This window comes from Oncorhynchus mykiss, chromosome 22 (genome assembly GCF_013265735.2).
Source record: "Oncorhynchus mykiss isolate Arlee chromosome 22, USDA_OmykA_1.1, whole genome shotgun sequence".
NCBI classification, from domain to species: domain Eukaryota; kingdom Metazoa; phylum Chordata; class Actinopteri; order Salmoniformes; family Salmonidae; genus Oncorhynchus; species Oncorhynchus mykiss.
Window position 1 is genome coordinate 15590236 of NC_048586.1, and position 20011 is coordinate 15610246.

The window sequence follows — 20011 nt, forward strand, 5'->3', positions numbered from 1 at the left end:
ACGTTCTGCTGTTGACATCCAGGTGATCCACACCTATCACTGGAACATAAGTTCTTTCAACAATCCAACTGTTGACTTACATAGAAATAATCTTGATATAATTTACGTTTACTGCATTCATCTTTTCCATCTCATTGAACATTCCTTCCTTATTATTCAAGAGGCATATTTAAACATGTACTTCAGATATTTGGTGAATTTGATGCAAACCATGTACTTCAGTATTCAAGTTTATTTAAATGTATTTATAAAAATACAGCACATACTGCACACCTGAATCTTTCTAAGAGAACAAATTGTCAGACAGGTGTGGAGTAATGCGCATATTAATCAATGCATGGTTAAACGCATTAACTTATTGATTGGATGAATGTACCTTTGCCTCACAAAAGCTCCTTAGTTAGAGACATAATGCTGATTGAACTCTTATCAGTCTAATGGAAGGGGAGATAGTGGGAAAGGCGTAGACTGAGAAAAAGATAGGAATTTCCTCTCGTAGGAGGGATTCTTTATTGTTGGTAGTGACCAAATGGCTAGGATATCAGAGGAGTCCTTGACAGGAAGACAAAACAGGTATGCTATAGTTTGCTCTTCATTCTATAGTAAGATAGGGAGGAAAGCATATATGAGAAATTATTATTCTGCGTAGCTGAAGTGGATCTTCATGGTAGATATGTTGGATATTTCCATATCTATGTTCTACATATTATTTTGTTTGCATTTTCTTGTGTATTATGGTAATAATGCTATTTTTTCTGATAAGAAATGAGTCATGCATGTGTTGAACTTGTTAGTAACTCTCTAAACTGATATTTTATGTGTGTGTTTGTTTTTCCATCCATGTACTGTAATTTACATGTTTATATATATATATATTTTTTAACATTTCAGAATTCGTCCTTTTAAACAATGTTTTTTCTTACAGAGATCTCATTCATTCTATGGTTTTTCTATTCAATAATATGACTTTCAATGATCAAATGTTTTGTCCATATTATGTAACAGAGGACTTATTATACGGCTCTAATGGTGTTGTCAAGGATACGACTACTTGTCATCAAGTCCTTCATAGTCCAAAAGTCCCAGTATTGTACCGTCTATAGTCATGACAAATAGACAACACAACATTGAATTCCAGAGATGTTAAGATTTTTTTGTTAGAAAATGTTATCCCACAAAATGTGTTACCATAGAAGTTACATTTGGATGGCAGTACAGACAGTTCACTCCAGACTGTGAATGTATTTTTGCGGATGTTCGTGAAGAAGACTGTGAGATAAAATGACCCTTCTCTCCCATTAGACCCAGCGAGGACGTGCCTGTCAGAGTTAAAGCTACAAAAATGAAGGATCCTATTTACTTGAAAAAGGTCACTTCTCTACAGGAGGACACAGACAGAGAATATTGCCGTACAAAACCAGACAGAGAAGAAGAAGGTAAGTGTCCCATGTCTTCCTGTTATACCACAAATACCATAATGTTAACATGATTAACATGATTATGCCCCAGTAAGAATTGACATCATATTGTAGATCTCTTCTTCAAGTTTCAATTGAACTTTGACCTTTCTTTTTGAACAGAGAATGAAAAAGGGTAAGTGTCTGTTTTTGATTGGAATTTAAATCACAGTAGCTTCTTTTTTCTTATTATTTACTTTCCAAATAACAACATTTGATTCCTACTCAAGTAAACTACATTCCATTCCTTGCATTATTGCCCTCATTCACAGTTGAATGAATCTCACCAATTAAATTTGACCACATCTTGTTTATTCTCTTCAACACTTTTTTCCTATACGGGTACTTTTCACAAAACCCTTCCAATTGTAACTGGGTTCTTCATAGCATAATATCTATCATACACTTCTATCGTCATGAAAGTATCAGATCAACTTTGATCATTACCATGCAACAGCTTTTCTCATTTGATTATTTTGATTGCAGAGATGGAAAGAAAAAAGAAAAGCTCTTGGATGTTGGATTCTTTCAACTGGTATTTATTTTTTAAGATATTATGAATTATGATTAATAATGACTGTTTTTGCTATGATTGCACAATATTATATTTCCTTTTATTGGAAAAAAAAGGATGTAACCTATCTATTTGATCCAGTTTCGATTTGCAACATGGAAGGACACACTGATGATGGTAGTGGGGGGCTTATGTGCACTAGTCCACGGGGCAGCCTCCCCTCTCATGCTCTTGGTGTATGGCATGATGACGAACACCTTTGTGGCATACGAGCTAGAGGTCCAAGAACTGGCAGACCCCAACAAAACCTGCATTAACAACACCATCACCTGGATCAATGGCTCCATATTTGAAATAGCAGAGAACACAACGGTCTTCTGTGGGTGAGTTGACACTTTTCTATTGTGGACTATATTTGACTCATGCGTCAAGGTTTTCTATGTTGATCTATTCACATTACTGTCCATGCTATAGCTAAGCATCCATTTTTTTTACAGGGTGGATATTGAAGCACAGATGACCATGTTTGCATATTACTATGTTGGTATTGGATTAGGAGTCTTGATTGTTAGTTATTTCCAAGTAAGTGGGTTAAACTTCCTGCTCAAAGTGCTTTCTCTCCATTGAGTCTTGCATCCTTCTTAACCTTCTTAATCTATAACCGGTATTTCTAAACATGCATTCAATCCTGCTCTGTGTAGATTGCCCTCTGGGTGTCTGCTGCTGCCAGACAGATCCAGAGAATCAGGAAGACTTACTTTAGGAAGGTGATGCGAATGGAGATTGGCTGGTTTGACTGCAATTCAGTGGGAGAATTAAACACCAGGATATCAGAGTAAGACCGAAACCCATGGATTATTTTCTACAGAGATTTGTGAATGATTGAGGGCATGTTTGGAAGATGTTTCTATAAATAACCCTTACACCACAACAATTGTGTGATTGAACTTGTTCTCTCACCTCAGCGACATCAACAAGATCAACAATGCGATAGCTGACCAGGTGTCTATCTTCATTGAGAGGATCTCCACTTTCATCTTCGGCTTCATGGTGGGGTTCATTGGAGGATGGAAGTTGACCCTGGTGGTCATCGCAGTAAGCCCACTAATAGGACTTGCTGCTGGACTAATGGCCATGGTGAGATGGGTTGAAGTCAATGTATTAAATCACTTTATTTGATGGTGATCACTCATTCTGTTGTAACAGCCTCTGAGTCTGTTAGTGAAGTCTCACACCACCTCTGTATTCTCTGTGATGTTGTGATGTGTGAAAGGTACTATAGATAAACCAGACAAACCAGTCTCTCATCTCCACTCATTCACTCCTCAGGCTGTTGCCAGACTGACAGGTCGGGAGCTCCAGGCTTATGCCAAGGCAGGGTCAGTAGCTGATGAGGTACTGTCATCCATCAGAACAGTGGCAGCCTTTGGAGGGGAGGACAAGGAGGTTGAAAGGTAACTTGAAATACTGTACAGATGTAGGATCTTAATTTGATCACCCTGTTGCAGAAAATATGCTGCGCAGCAGGAAATGCAAACTTGTAGTGTATTGAAGGTTTCAAAAAGTAACTTCCACTTTAAAACAACCCTTACAAAAATGTCCATTAATTATAATGCACACAATAATTCACATTTCCTGTTGCCGCAGGATCATTTTCTTGCTGTGAGACACTGGTCAAATTAACATTCCCTTCCCTGCTGACTTGTGTTATAAATATGCATTTCACATTTGAACAGGTATGACAAAAACCTTATTGAGGCTCAGAACTGGGGTGTGAAAAAGGGGACGATCATTGGAGTGTTTCAAGGATACCTGTGGTGTATCATCTTCCTCTGCTATGCTTTGGCATTCTGGTATGGCTCAAAACTGGTCATCGAAACCAAAGAGCTATCCCCTGGTACTCTCATCCAGGTATGGCAACTCACATGATCAAACAATAAATACGTATGTATCCAATACGTAATAATAGGAGTGGTGAAAATGTACGGATGTCTATGTATTTTTGCCTCCAGGTATTCTTTGGAGTTCTCATGGCAGCTATGAACCTGGGTCAGGCCTCACCATGCCTGGAAGCCTTCGCCTCAGGTCGAGCTGCAGCCAAGACCATCTTCGATACCATTGACCGAGTAAGGCCAGAATTTTTGAAAATATATGAACTAAGAACAATTACATTTCAGTTATAAAGTATTTTAAAAATCTGTTCCCTTTCAGGAGCCAGAAATCGATTGTTTCTCGGAGAAGGGCCACAAACTAGACAAGGTCACAGGTGACATTGAATTCCACAACGTCACATTTAACTACCCCTCTAGGCCAGATGTGAAGGTAAACACTCTTCGCTCACTTTCTTTAACTTCAAATCATCCCCAAAAGATATCTCAATATACAACCACCATCTGTTTACTTAGATTTTAGATTCTTTGAGCATGCTGATCAGAGCAGGAGAAACCACAGCTTTTGTTGGGCCAAGCGGATCAGGGAAGAGCACCACAGTTCAACTCTTTCAGAGATTCTACAACCCCAAGGAAGGAATGGTAAGAAGGCTCAGAAGATACACCTGTGTTTACTATCACATTATTACAGCAATATGGTTGGGACACAAGACACATGACTAAAGCCCAGGACAAGATGTTATTGTGTTTGATGCACATAATGCTTCTCATTTATAGTTGACTTTGGATGGCCATGACATCCGCAGCCTGAACATCCAGTGGCTTCGCTCTTTGATTGGTATAGTAGAGCAGGAGCCGGTGCTGTTCGCCACGACTATCGCTGACAACATCCGCTACGGGCGACCCGGGGTCACCATGGACGACATCATCCAGGCCACCAAGGAGGCTAACGCCTATAACTTCATCATGGACCTCCCGCAGGTAACACAGGCAACACCTTTAGCAAATAAATATGGTGTATCACTCTGATACTGTCTCATACAAGAAACAAATTGAAACTTCAAAATGAGAAAATGTTTGTCTGTGGTTATTCAGAGGTTTGACACGCTTGTGGGTGAGGGTGGTGGTCAGATGAGTGGAGGACAGAAGCAGAGGATCGCTATTGCCCGAGCTCTGATCCGCAACCCCAGGATCCTGCTGCTGGACATGGCTACCTCGGCTCTGGACAACGAGAGTGAGGCCATTGTACAAGAGGCGCTTGACAAGGTGGGTGACTCCTAGACGAAATGGATCAATCATGATATCACCACAAAGTCAGTGCTTTGAATATTTGTTCCAATTTTAAATCATGGTCTACCCATGTTGTAATGTTTACTTCAACTACAAAACGGATCATGTCTTGTGATTGAAGGCTCGGATGGGCAGGACAACCATTACCATCGCCCACCGCCTCTCCACTATCCGCAATGCTGATGTCATTATTGGCTTTGAGCACGGAAGGGCAGTGGAAAGCGGTACACACAATGATCTTCTAGAAAAGAAGGGGGTCTACTTTACTCTCGTTACCCTTCAGAACCAAGGAAATGACATGCCCAGTGACAAAACAAACACAGGTAGGTCTGACATAAAGAGCCATTCATAATGATTAATTGTTCACGTTTGATAGAGTCTGTCTGTATGGATAAAAATACCATGTTCATTTTCAATTTTAGATCCGGACAATGAAACCATTGAGGAAGAAATCCTTCAGAGTTTCAGTCGAGGAAGCTACGAATCTGGGTTGAGGTAAAACTAAAGGACATGTCAGAACAGGCTTGTGACACTGCTTATGATTAACAATGATTCAGCAAAGCTAATGTGTAAAGCCTTTATAATTCACTCTTTCTCCTAAAGGCAATCTCTTCGCCTGCGATCTCACACCCAGCTGTCAAACGAACTCATCCCTGATGCCATAACTGGCAGTATCAGAATTAAATCAGACAAATTCCTTGCCATAATGGAAAACGAGATGGAACCTCAAAGGTCAAAGGTATTGAGGTCATTCTATAAGCAGCCTTGTATTATCAGTTTTGTATTAATGTACTTTATTCAATTTCCCCTGCTTCTAATTTCTGGAAGAAATGAGTGTCCCTCATACAGTATATTCCCACAGCATTCCAAGGAGGAAGCAGAGGAACGTGTGGAGCCAGCACCAGTGGCTCGAATCCTGAAGTACAACAAGTCAGAGTGGCCTTACATGCTATTGGGATCTATAGGAGCTGCCATCAACGGCTCCGTCAATCCAATCTATGCTATCTTATTCAGCCAGATCCTTGGGGTGAGAGGCTATGGATTATGTACATATCAAGCCTATGTTTATAATGCAGTTTCATATTAACTGGGCTGGTAGTGATTAATTATAGGTGTTGCTGTTCCATTACATGCATTTCATTCCATCCATATCGCTGTTTTGATTTGCAGACGTTCTCTATACGTGACCTGGATGAACAGAGAGCGCAGATCAATGGAATATGTATCCTGTTCTGCGCTGTGGCGGTTACAAGTTTCTTCTCTCAATTCTTACAGGTTGTACTGCACATCAAGCTGTTACATTCCATAGTAAGATGCTAACATTCAGACCACAGGAGGTTGGTGGCACCTTAATTGGGGAGAACGGGCTTGTGGTAATGACCCGGAGCGGTATGAGTGGAATGGTGTCAAATACATGGTTTCCAGGTGTTTGATGCCATTCCATTTGCTCCGTTCCGGCCATTCTTATGAGCCATTCTCCCCTCAGCAGCCTCCTGTGATTCAGACGATTGGCCCTAGTAATGTGTGTGAACACTGTTGTTCTGTTTAAGGGCTATGCATTTGGGAAGTCTGGGGAGCTCCTGACCCGCAGGCTAAGGAAGGTGGGCTTCCAGGCCATGTTGAAACAGGAGGTAGGCTGGTTTGATGACCCCAGGAACAGCCCTGGAGCTCTCACCACCAGGCTGGCCACCGACGCCTCCATGGTCCAGGGGGTGAGTGTCAGGGACACATACCGTGGAACCCATTAGAACCATTTCTAACAAATTATGAGATGATCCAAAGGGGTAGTTTTGAAATATTTCCTTGTGCCACACTGTATATATCTCTGTTTATGAAATGAGCTTGGAGAATTAATAGTATTTTCACTGCAGGCAACTGGATCGCAGATTGGGATGATTGTGAACTCCTTGACCAACATCGGAGCGTCTTTCATCATTGCGTTCTCCTTTAGCTGGAAGTTAAGCTTGGTAGTGGTTTGCTTTTTACCACTTATTGGCTTGTCTGGGGTCTTCCAAGCCAAAATGCTGACAGGTTTTGCAAATGAGGATAAGAAGGCAATGGAAGCAGCAGGACAGGTGAGTTAAACACTCCATTATCGGTAACACCACAAACCGATGCTGGCACTAAAACCGCACTCAATGAGCTGTATACAGCCATTAGCAAAAAGGAAAATGCTCATCAAGAGGCGGCGCTCCTAGTGGCCGGGGATTTTAATGCAGGGAAACTAAAATCCATTTTACCTAATTTCCACCAGTGTGTTAACTGTGCAATCAGAGGGGGAAAAAAAACTCTAGACCACCTTTACTCCACACACAGAGACGCGTACAAAGCTCTCCCTCGCCCTCCATTTGGCAAATCTAACCATAATTATATTTCTGTTTACAAGCAAAAACTAAAGCAGGAAGCACCAGTGACTCGGTCAATAAAAAAGTGGTCAGATGAAGTAAATGCTAAGCTACAGGACTGGAATATGTTCTGGGATTTTTCCGATGGCATTGAGGAGGAGTACACCACATCAGTCACTGGCTTCATCAATAAGTGCATCAATGACGCCGTCCCCACAGTGACTGTATGTATCATGACACAAGGCGAGACCCAGATGCAGACACAGGAGGCAGATGGTTGGAGTCTTACAATATTTAATAATCCAATAGGGTAAGGCAAGAGAATGTCGTGGACAGGAAAAAGGGTCAAAACCAGTTCAGAGTTCAAAGGTACCAAAGGGCTGGCAGAATCAAGGTCAGAGGGCAGGCAGGATGATCAGGCAGACAGGAAAGTAGTCCAGACTCAGGCAGGGGTCAAAACCGGGAAGACTATCAAAAAGAGAATAGCAAAAGGAGTATGGTGAAAAACACTGGTTGACTTGACAAAAATACAAGACAAACTGGCACAGAGAGACAGGAAACACAGGGATAAATACACTGGGGAAAATAAGCGACACCTGGAGGGGGTGGAGACAACCACAGGGACAGGTGAAACAGATCAGGGCGTGACAGTATGTACATACCCAAACCAGAAGCCATGGATTACAGGCAACATACGCACTGAGCTAAAGGGTAGAGCTGCCGCTTTCAAAGAGTGGGACTGAAAAAAAAATATATATATTTAACCAGGCAAGTCAGTTAAGAATAAATTCTTGTTTACAATGACAGTCTACAACAGCCAAACCGGGACGACACAGGGCCAATTGTGTGCTGCCCTATGGGACTCCCAATCATGGCCAGTTGTGATACAGCCTGGATTTGAACCAGGGTGTCTGTAGTGCCGCCTCAAGCACTGAGATAAAGTGCCTTAGACCACTGAGCCACTCGGGAAGCTTATAAGAGGTCCCGCTATGCCCTGTGACGAACCATCAAACCGGCAAAGCGTCAGTACAGGACTAAGATTGAATTATACTACACCGGCTCAACGCTTGTCTGATGTGGCAGGGCTTGCAAACTATTACAGACTACAAAGAGAAGCACAATCACGAGCTATGCAGTGACACAAGCCTACCAGACAAGCTAAATTAACTATATGCTCTCTTCAAGGCAAGTAACACTGAAACATGCATGAGAGCATCAGCTGTTCGGGACAACTGTGTGATCACGCTCTCCGTAGCCAATGTAAGAAAGACCTTGAAACAGGTCAATATTCACAAGGCCGCAGGGCCAGATGGATTACCAGGATGTCTACTGGCAAGTGTCTTCAATGACATTTTCAAATTTTCAATTTGAGTCTGTAAAACCAACATGTTTCAAGCAGACCACCATAGTCCCTGTGTCCAAGAACACCAAGGTAACCTTCCTAAATGACTAGCGAACCGTAACACACGTCTGTATCCATGAAGTGCTATTCAACACCATTATCCCAGAAACCCTAGACCCACTCCAATTTGCATACTGCCCAAACAGATCTACAGATGATGCAATCTCTATTGCACTCCACACTTCCCTTTTCCACATGGACAAAAGGAACACCTACGTGAGAATTCTATTCATTGACAGCTCATCGTTCAACACCATAGTGCCCTCAGAGCTCATCACTAAGCTAAGGACCCTGGGACTAAACACCTCCCTCTGCAACTGATTCCTGGATTTCTGATGGGCCACTCCCAGGTGGTAAGGGTAGGTAACAACACATCCGCCGCGCTGATCCTCAAAACGGGGGCCCTTCAGGGATATGTGCTCAGTCCCCTCCTGTACTCCCTGTTCACTCATGACTGCATGGCTAGGCACGATTCCAATACCATCATTAAGTTTGCAGATGACACAACAGTGGTAGGCCTGATCACCGACAATGAGGAGACAGCCTATAGGGAGGAGGTCAGAGAGCTGGCCGTGTGGTGCCAGGACAACCTCTCCCTCAACGTGATCAAGAGAAAGGAGATGATTGTGGACTACAGGAAAAGGAGGACCGAGCATACCCCCATTCTCATCGATGGGGCAGTAGTGGAGCAAGTTGAGCGCATCAAGTTCCTTGGTGTCCACATCACCAACAAATGATCATGGTCCAAACACACCAAGACAGTCGTGAAGAATGCATGACAAAGCCTATTCCCCCTCAGGAAACTGAAAAAATGTAGCATGGGTACTCAGATCCTCAAAAGGTTCTACAGCTGCACCATCAAGAGCATTCTGACTGGTTGCATCACTGCATGGTATGGCAACTGCTCGGCCTCCGACCGCAAGGGTAGTGCGAGTATGGCCCAGTACATCACTGGGGCCAAGCATCCTGCCATCCAGGACCTCTACCAGGTGGTGTCACAGGAAGGCACTAAAAATTGGCAGACTTCAGTCGCCCAAGTCATAGACTGTTTTCTCTGCTACCGCACGGCAAGCAGTACCATCAATACCGCGCTAAGTCTAGGTCCAAAAGGATTCTTAACAGCTTCTACCCCCAAGCCATAAGACTCCTGAGCAGCTAATCAAATGGCTACCCAGAATATATGCACCCCCCCCCCCCCCCTTTTACGCTGCTGCTACTCTCTGTTTATTATCTATGCATAGTCACTTTAACTCTATCTACATGTACATATTGCCTGAATTACCTCGACTAACCGGTGCCCCCGGACATTGACTCTGTACTGGTACCCCATGTATATAGCCTCGATATTGTTATTTTACTGCTGCTCTTTAACTATTTGTCACTTTTGAAAAAATGTTTTCTTTGTATTTTACTTAACACTTATTTTTCTTAAAACTGCATTGTTGGTTAAGGGCTTGTAAGTAAGCATTTCACTGTTGTTTTCGGCACATTTGGTTTGAGTTAAAGATAATTCAATAATGGTCCCTAAATGGGTTGTTAGAACATTTCTGTCAAATGAACGGACCTCGTCCAAGGCCGCTGGTCCAGAGAGTGCTATTCACTGTATAGTGATTTAGAGACTTGACAATCTGCCTTCTCTCACACAGGTGTCCAGCGAGGCTCTAGCCAACATCAGGACCATCGCAGGGCTGTGCAAGGAGAGCACATTTGTGGAGACCTATGAGCAGCAGCTGGAGGCTCCGTATAAGTCTGCCAAGAAGAAGGCAAACATCTACGGCATCTGTTTTGCCTTTGCCCAGTGTGTTATCTTTATGGCGTACGCCGCCTCCTTTAGATATGGAGGCTATCTGGTCAGCTCTGAAAGATTACACTACCTGGTGGTCTTCAGGTACATTTGTTTGTTTTTCTGAATGTTGTGCATGTAGTGTTTCCAGTGACATTCAGAAAACCTGTGAATGACAATATTGCATGTAGGTCATCATCATGTTTACTGTACATTTTCAAAACCATACCCATTTAAGCTGTAAACTGTCCTAAAAGCTTACTGTGTTGTCAAGCAAATGCCAATGTGTTGTGCATATCCCCAGAGTGATCTCTGCCATTGTGATCAGTGGGACGGCGCTGGGAAAAGCTTCCTCATTCACCCCAGATTATGCCAAAGCCAAGATTGCAGCGGCCCAGTTCTTTAAACTGTTGGACCGAGTCCCCAAAATCAGCATGAGTCAGATAGACGGGGAGAAATGGGTGAGAAAAACATGATTGTTTATTCAATCAGACATTTTCAGTACAAGTGGAAAATGATCATTATTCACATTGGCATCAAACATGTTGGTGTGTAATAATGCCCTCTTTCCAGGATGATTTCAAAGGGGAGTTAGAATTCATCAACTGCAAGTTTACATACCCAACCCGGCCTGACATCCAGGTGCTAAATGGACTACTGGTGTCTGTGAAACCGGGCCAGACCCTGGCCTTTGTGGGCTGTAGCGGCTGCGGGAAGAGCACTAGTGTGCAGCTGTTGGAGAGGTTCTATGATCCAGATGAGGGCAGAGTGGTGAGTCCCCAGAGCAGACCCAACTTCATTTCCATGACCTCAGTGGAGGCTGCTGATGGGAGGATGGCTCATAACAATGGCTTGAGCGGAGCAAATGAAATGGCATAAAAACATTTTTTTTTACAAATGGAAACCATGTGTTTGATATATTTGATACCATTCCACTAATTCCGCTCCAGCCGTTACCACAAGCCCGTCCACCCCAATTAAGGTTCCACCAACCTCCTGTGCTTTACCTTATCTGCCATGTACACTGAGTTTACCAAACATTAGGAACACCTTGATACACACAGGAAACTGTTGAGTGTGGAAAACCCAGTAGCGTTGCAGTTCTTCACACGAACCTGTGCGCCTGGCACCTACTACCAAACCCCGTTCAAAGGCACTTACATTTTTTGTCTTGCACATTCACCCTCTGAATGGCACACATATACAATCCATGTCTCAATTGCCTCAAGGCTTAAAAATCCTTATTTAACCTGTCTCCTCCCCTTCATCTACACTGATTGAAGTGGATTTAATTTAGTGACATAGCTTTCACCTGGATTCACCTGGTCAGCCTATGTCATGGAAAGAGCAGGTGTTCTTAATGTTTTGTACACTCAGTGTAGATGGAATCACAGGTACAATTTATCAAGTATTCCCACACTGCCTGCCACAGTCTGTTACTATTCTTTGTAATTAAAATAAACACTTCCTTGTTCCCATTTCAGTTGATCGATGGCCGTCCATCACACACTGTCAACGTGCCCTTCCTGAGGGCTCAGATTGGCATCGTCTCCCAAGAGCCCGTGCTGTTTGACTGCAGTATTGCTGAAAACATACAGTATGGTGATAACACCAGGAGCATGAGCATGGAGGAGATTGTTGATGCTGCAAAGAAAGCTTATCTCCATGACTTTGTGATGACTCTGCCAGATGTGAGTAAAGGAACTGTAATTGTACTATCTTTGTAATACTTCTATGTCATACCATCCCACTTCCCTTTATACTGTGAAGAATGTCAAAAAATGAAACCTGTTATTGTGGCGGAACATGATATTTTCTTCTGGTACTGTTCTCTTCATATTGTAAGTAGTGTACTAGACATTCCTGTGTTATCTTTGACTCAGAAATATGAGACTCCGGTTGGCGCCCAGGGCTCCCAGCTCTCCAGAGGGCAAAAACAACGCATCGCCATCGCTCGGGCAATAGTCAGGAACCCTAAGATCCTGCTTCTGGATGAGGCCACCTCTGCGTTGGACACAGAGAGTGAAAAGGTACCCATAGACCAGACCAATGTACACTGAACAAAAATATAAACGCAACATGCCACGATTGCAAAGGTTTTATTGAGTTACAGTTCATAAACAGAAATCAGTCAATTTAAATACATTCATTAGGCCCTAATGTATGGATTTCACATTACTAGGAATACAGATATGCATCTGTTGGTCACATATACCTAAAAAAAAGGTGGATGAGAACCAGTCCGTATCTGGTGTGACAACCATTTGCCTCATGCAGCGTGACACATCTCCTTTCGCATAGAGTTGATCAGGCTGTTGATTGTGGAATGTTTTCCCACTCGTCTTCAATGGCTGTGCGAAGTTGTTGGATATGGGTAGGAACTGGAGCACGCTGTCATACACATCAATCCAGACTATCTCAAACATGCTAAATGGGTGACATGTCTGGTAGGTCGGAATTGTGTACAGATCCTTGCATCATGCTGAAACATAAGGTAATGGCGGCAGATGGATGGCACGACAATGGGTCTCAGGATCTCGTCATGGTATTGTCATGGGATCTCGTGCATTGAAATTTCCATCGATAAAATGCAATTGTGTTCGTTGTCCATAGCTTATGCCTGCCCATACCATAACCCCACCGCCACCTTGGGGCACTATGTTCACAACGTTGACATCAGCAAACCGCCCGCCCACAACGCCATACACGCTGTCTGCCATCTGCCCGGTACAGTTGAAACCGAGATTAACCTGTGAAGAGCACACTTCTCCAGCGTTCTAGTGGCCTTCGAAGGTGAGCATTTGCCCACTGAAGTCGGTTACGATGCCAAATGCAGTGAGGTCAAGACCCCGGTGAGGACGACGAGCTTCTGGGTTTCTGACAGTTTGTGCAGAAATTCTTCGGTTGTGCAAACCCACTGTTTCATCAGCTGCCCGGGTGGCTGGTCTCAGACAATTCCGCAGGTGAAGAAGCCGGATTTGGAGGTCATGGGCTGGCGTGGTTACACGTGGTCTGCAGTTGTGAGGCCGGTTGGACGTACTGCCAAATTCTCTAAAACAACATTGGAGGAGGCCAATGGTAGAGAAATTAACACTAAATTATCTGGCAACAGCTCTGGTGGACCTTCCTGCAATCAGTATGGCAATTGCACGCTCCCTCAACTTGAGATGTCTGTGGCATTGTGTTGTGTGACAAAATTGCACATTTTAGAGTGGCCATTTATTGTCCCCAGCATAAGCTGCACCTGTGTAATGATCATGCTGTTTAATCAGCTTCTTGATATGCCACACATGTAAGCTGGATGGATGGATAATCTTGGCAAAGGAGAAATGCTCACTAAAAGGGATGTCCACAAATTTTTGCACAAAATTTGAGAGAAATACACTTTCTGTGCATATGGAAGATTTCTGGGATCTTTTATTTCAGCTCATGAGACACTTTACATGTTGCAATTTTACTTTTGTTCAGTATATATATATCACCTCTTGATTATCCTTTCTATCAGATGAATCACTCTATCCACAGCAACAATTTTCTTAGCATGCCATGTACTGTATTACATCAGAGAATATACAGTGCCTTGCGAAAGTATTCGGCCCCCTTGAACTTTACGACATTTTGCCACATTTCAAGCTTCAAACATAAAGATATAAAACTGTATTTTTTTGTGAAGAATCAACAACAAGAGGGACACAATCATGAAGTGGAACGACATTTATTGGATATTTCAAACTTTTTTAACAAATCAAAAACTGAAAAATTGGGTGTGCAAAATTATTCAGCCCCTTTACTTTCAGTGCAGCAAACTCTCTCCAGAAGTTCAGTGAGGATCTCTGAATGATCCAATGTTGACCTAAATGACTAATTATGATAAATACAATCCACCTGTGTGTAATCAAGTCTCCGTATAAATGCACCTGCACTGTGATAGTCTCAGAGGTCCGTTAAAAGCGCAGAGAGCATCATGAAGAACAAGGAACACACCAGGCAGGTCCGAGATACTGTTGTGAAGAAGTTTCAAGCCGGATTTGGATACAAAAAGATTTCCCAAGCTTTAAACATCCCAAGGAGCACTGTGCAAGCGATAATGTTGAAATAGAAGGAGTATCAGACCACTGCAAATCTACCAAGACCTGGCCGTCCCTCTAAACTTTCAGCTCATACAAGGAGAAGACTGATCAGAGATGCAGCCAAGAGGCCCATGATCACTCTGGATGAACTGCAGAGATCTACAGCTGAGGTGGGAGACTCTGTCCATAGGACAACAATCAGTCGTATATTGCACAAATCTGGTGTGGCAAGAAGAGTGGCAAGAAGAAAGCCATTTCTTAAAGATATCCATAAAAAGTGTTGCTTAAAGTTTGCCACAAGCTACCTGGGAGACACACCAAACATGTGGAAGAAGGTGCTCTGGTCAGATGAAACCAAAATTGAACTTTTTGGCAACAATGCAAAACGTTATGTTTGGCGTAAAAGCAACACAGCTGAACACACCATCCCCACTGTCAAACATGGTGGTGGCAGCATCATGGTTTGGGCCTGCTTTTCTTCAGCAGGGACAGGGAAGATGGTTAAAATTGATGGGAAGATGGATGGAGCCAAATACAGGACCATTCTGGAAGAAAACCTGATGGAGTCTGCAAAAGACCTGAGACTGAGACAGAGATTTGTCTTCCAACAAGACAATGATCCAAAACATAAAGCAAAATATACAATGGAATGGTTCAAAAATAAACATATCCAGGTGTTAGAATGGCCAAGTCAAAGTCCAGACCTGAATCCAATCGAGAATCTGTGGAAAGAACTGAAAACTGCTGTTCATAAATGCTCTCCATCCAACCTCACTGAGCTCGAGCTGTTTTGCAAGGAGGAATGGGAAAAAATGTCAGTCTCTCGATGTGCAAAACTGATAGAGACATACCCCAAGCGACTTACAGCTGTAATCGCAGCAAAAGGTGGCGCTAAAAAGTATTAACTTAAGGGGGCTGAATAATTTTGCACGCCCAATTTTTCAGTTTTTGATTTGTTAAAAAAGTTTGAAATATCCAATAAATGTCGTTCCACTTCATGATTGTGTCCCACTTGTTGTTGATTCTTCACAAAAAAATACAGTTTTATATCTTTATGTTTGAAGCTTGAAATGTGGCAAAAGGTCGCAAAGTTCAAGGGGGCTGAATACTTTCGCAAGGCACTGTAGGATGTCCTTATGATGAAAACAAACACACTCAACTGAACTTATTTTTAACATTGTGTTTTCCAACTACAGACAGTGCAGGCGGCTTTGGATGAGGCCAGACGTGGACGCACCTGCATTGTCATTGCCCACAGACTGTCTACCATCCAGACGGCAGATATCATAGCCGTCATGTCCCAAGGTGCTGTCATAGAAAGGGGGACACATGAGGAGCTCATGGCTAAGAGGGCTGCCTACTACAAACTAGTCACAACAGGGGCTCCGATCAGCTAAACCTGATAGATGCACATTTTCTATAGAGGGGATGCTTTATGAGGAAATGGAGTTTGTCACTAACCAAAGTGCATAAATGTGACATTTTTGAAAGAGTAACTATGGAAAAAAACATAAAAGTCCATGGGGGGGAAAGGCTATATTTGCTTGATATACTATTTATTTACTTAATGTCTCTTGAGTTTTTTTTTATATGATATTATACACTGAGTGTACAAACATTAGGAACACCTGCTCTTTCCATGTCATAGACTGACCAGGTGAATCCAGGTGAAAGCTATAATCCTTTATTGATGTCACCTGTTAAATCCACTTCAATCAGTGTAGATGAAGGGGAAGAGTCAGGTTAAAGAAGGATTTTTAAGCCTTTAGACAATTGAGACATGGATTGTGAATGTCTGCCGTTAAGAGGGTGGAAGGGCATAAGGTTTTTTACACTCATTGTATATGGCCATAGAGATCAATTAGGTTTTATTTTTGCAAAACAGATGGAACCTTTAAAGTAATTAATTGAAGTATTTTGTAATCCAATGTATGTTTTTGCTCAAGAAGGTTACAATTATTGGTATGAATCATATGATCTGTCGCCGATTTAAATATTTATTTGCATTCATTTGTTTACAGAAAAATATATTTTATTTTATTAACCTTTAGTGTTTGATGCTTGATCTTTTGTCAACTAAAAAAATCCATGTCAGAACGGATTGTTAATTTTATTTAATTCATACAGATACATTAGTTTAAAAATGCAGTTCTTTGAAAGGAAAGCTACGTACACTGGGTAACGTAACTTGTGTCGTCCTTGAGAAAGTGCTAGTCTAATGCTGACAGGGTGTGCTGCAACCATAAACGACGGATAACGTCCGGCATTGTTTTTTTCTGTTGCCCTTTGTTGCATCTCATTTATTTCTGTCCTTTTCCTTGATGAAAAAAAAAGACATTGAACCATCTACTTGATGGATATCTAACAGAATACATGAAGGATGAATTGTATGTATAAGGTACAATTCTCTGGAGTCTGAATTCCTACTGAAATATTTATTATGTGACCTCTGGATGAAGCTGTGGTTTATCATTAATCTGCTGTCTTGAAATGCCGAACACAATTGTGTACTAAGTGCTGACGCGCCCTTCACAAACCACCAGGTCATTGTACATACTGTTTGGTATAAGTAGGCCTAAAGTAGAACCAGGATCTTTCACAAACAATGTACTCCACAAACTCCAATTGCCAAGAGATTAGTCAATCAAATGTATTTATAAAGCACTTTTCACATTAGCAGATGTCACAAAGTGCTTATACAGAAACCCAGCCTAAAACCCCAAACAGCAAGCAATCCAGATGTAGAAGCACGGTGGCTAGGAAAAACTCCCTAGAAAGGCAAGAACCTGGGAAGAAACCTAGAGAGGAACCAGGCTCTGAGGGATGGCTCTTCTGGTTGTTCCGGGGGAGGGGGGGGGGGTGATTATGGCCATTTAAGGCCAGATTGTTTTTCAAGATGATCAAACGTTCATAGATGACTAGCAGGGTCAAATAATAATCACAGTGGTGATAGACGGTGCAACAGGTCAGCAACAGGTCAGTGTGTACATTTTTCACAGGCTATTACTTGTATTAGTTAAATATCAGCCTTATACTGTAGAGTCTTCCTCAGGCAGCATTGAAGGCATGTTACACAAAGTTGTTTACAGGACGATTGTGTGTACATTTTCCACAGGCTATTACTTGTATTAGTTAAATATCAACCATTCTATCCACCTTTGAGGATAGTGTTCTCCCACAAATGCACAAGTCGAACTACCGGGATCCATTTACTGATTTATTACATAATTTTCCCATTCAGTGAATCTCTGGTGGGTTAATTGAACATTGCAACAACAATGGGTTTCGAATAGTAAAGTAAAACATTACTAGATGTATTATTATTATTGTGTATTATTAAAAGTATTTTTGGATTCTAACCATAACTCTAAGACAAGTGGTTCTCAAACCTATCCCCAAGAACACCCAGACATTTCACAATTATTTTGTAGCTCTGAACTGCCACACCTGATTAACTAATCGAGAAGTTGACCAGTTGAATCAGGTATGCTGTCTGAAATAGTTCAAACACTTTTTGGCTCGGGTGCCCAAAAATAAAAATGTTGCTCTTATTTTTACCAACTGAAAAAATATCAACCAGACGCTCCAGTAAGAGCACTGGGATACCTAATGAAAATGGAAAATAGTTAACAGGCCCTTTTTACAGTCAACCTCCAGGGACTATGATAAACCAGTCACATTCTGTTAAGGTCCCCAAAGCACACACATCCCTGGGTCGCTCCTCTTTTCAGTTTGCTGCAGCTAGCGACTGGAATGAGCTGCAAAAAACACTCAAACTGGACAGTTTTATCTCCATCTCTTCATTCATAGACTCAATCACGGACACTCTTACTGACAGTTGTGGCTGCTTTGTGTGATGTATTGTTGTCTCCACCTTCTTGCCTTTGTGCTGTTGTCTGTGACAAATAATGTTTGTACCATGTATTGTGCTGCTACCATGTTGAGCTGCTGCTATGTTGTTGTCTTAGGTGTCTCTTTATGTAGTGTTGTGGTGTCTCTCTTGTCGTGATGTGTGTTTTGTCCTATATTTTTTATTTTTAATCCCCCGTCCCCAAAGGAGGCCTTTTGCGTTTTGGTAGGCCGTCATTATGAATAAGAATTTGTTCTTAACGGACTTGCCTAGTTAAATAAAGGTTAAATAAAAAAATAAACCATGATTTCTTAACATGTATGTTGATGCAGATACGACCTTAACCAACCAAGCCACGGCCTTTTTGCCCTGCTACTGTCTAGGAGGAAGCAGCATAGGTGCATCAAAGCTGGGACCGAGAGAGTGAAAAACAGCTTCTATCTCCAGGTCATCAGACTGTTAAGTAGTCACCACTAGCCAACTTCTGCCAAGTACCCTGCCCTGAACTTTAGTCACTGTTACTATCCTGCTACTAAACCCTGCACCTTAAAGACTGCTGCCCTATGTACATAGTCATTGAACACTTGAATAATGTTTACATACTGTTTTACACACTACATACTGTATTCTAGTAAATGCTCATCCTATATAACTACTGCTTTTCTATCCATATACTGTATATAATGTCTATGCACACCATCATATACATATATATATTTCGGACTCTGGCACTGCTTGTTCAAACATTTCTTAATTTCTTTCTTTTTAATTTTGGGATTTGCGTGGTTTTTTTGTATTGCTAGGTAGCTATTACTGCATAGCTAGGTACATAAGCATTTCGCTACACTCGAGGTAACATCTGCGAAATATGTGTACGTGACCAATAATAATAACATTTTATTTGATATAAACTCGACCAAAATGTTTACCTTTTTTTCTTTCTAATGTTGAACAGGCTTTGCCTGCCTTACAGAGGTCAATATATTTTTGAATGGGCTCCCGAGTGGCCCAGTGGTCTAAGGCACTGCATCTCAGTGCAAGAGGCGCCACTACAGTCCCTGATACGAATCCAGGCTGTATCACATCCAGCCGTGATTGGGAGTTCCATAGGGCGGCGCACAATTGGCCCTGCGTCGTTCGGGTTTGGCCGGGGTCATTGTAAATAAGAATTTGTTCTTGAATGACTTGCCTAGTTAAATAAATGTTAACATTTTTTATCTATTTAAAAAGAGTGACAGACATCGATTCGTCACAGCCTGGCGCAAATTTAAGAAACTAAATAAAACTTTGCATTGTGGGAGACCAGGAAAAACGTGTCTGATATCCTTTTTATTTTAATATGGTTTTAGGCGGAACATAAGTGAAAAATATCGTACATTATAAACACGCTATATTGTAATTTTTATCGCAG

The 20011-nt window shown here is 42.0% G+C and overlaps 1 protein-coding gene across 2 annotated transcripts; it reads left to right on the forward strand.

Annotated features, from left to right (window-relative positions):
- The first annotated feature begins 484 nt into the window (after window positions 1-484).
- abcb11a (ATP-binding cassette, sub-family B (MDR/TAP), member 11a) lies at window positions 485-17031 on the forward strand. Of its 2 annotated transcripts, none has more exons than XM_021579075.2 (28): window positions 485-573; window positions 1303-1436; window positions 1581-1593; window positions 1944-1992; window positions 2113-2354; window positions 2469-2553; window positions 2673-2806; window positions 2937-3108; window positions 3301-3425; window positions 3708-3882; window positions 3984-4097; window positions 4183-4293; window positions 4377-4502; window positions 4638-4841; window positions 4956-5126; window positions 5272-5473; window positions 5573-5645; window positions 5754-5889; window positions 6013-6177; window positions 6321-6425; window positions 6701-6862; window positions 7022-7225; window positions 10544-10785; window positions 10985-11141; window positions 11254-11451; window positions 12165-12371; window positions 12564-12710; window positions 15947-17031. In XM_021579075.2, the coding sequence occupies exons 1-28, from the start codon at window positions 530-532 to the stop codon at window positions 16145-16147; spliced, it is 4098 nt and encodes a 1365-aa protein (XP_021434750.2). In that variant the 5' UTR covers window positions 485-529; the 3' UTR covers window positions 16148-17031. The 2 variants fall into 2 exon arrangements, with proteins under 2 accessions (XP_021434750.2, XP_021434752.2); XM_021579077.2 differs by lacking the exon at window positions 485-573 and adding an exon at window positions 578-667.
- The last annotated feature ends 2980 nt before the right edge of the window (window positions 17032-20011 follow it).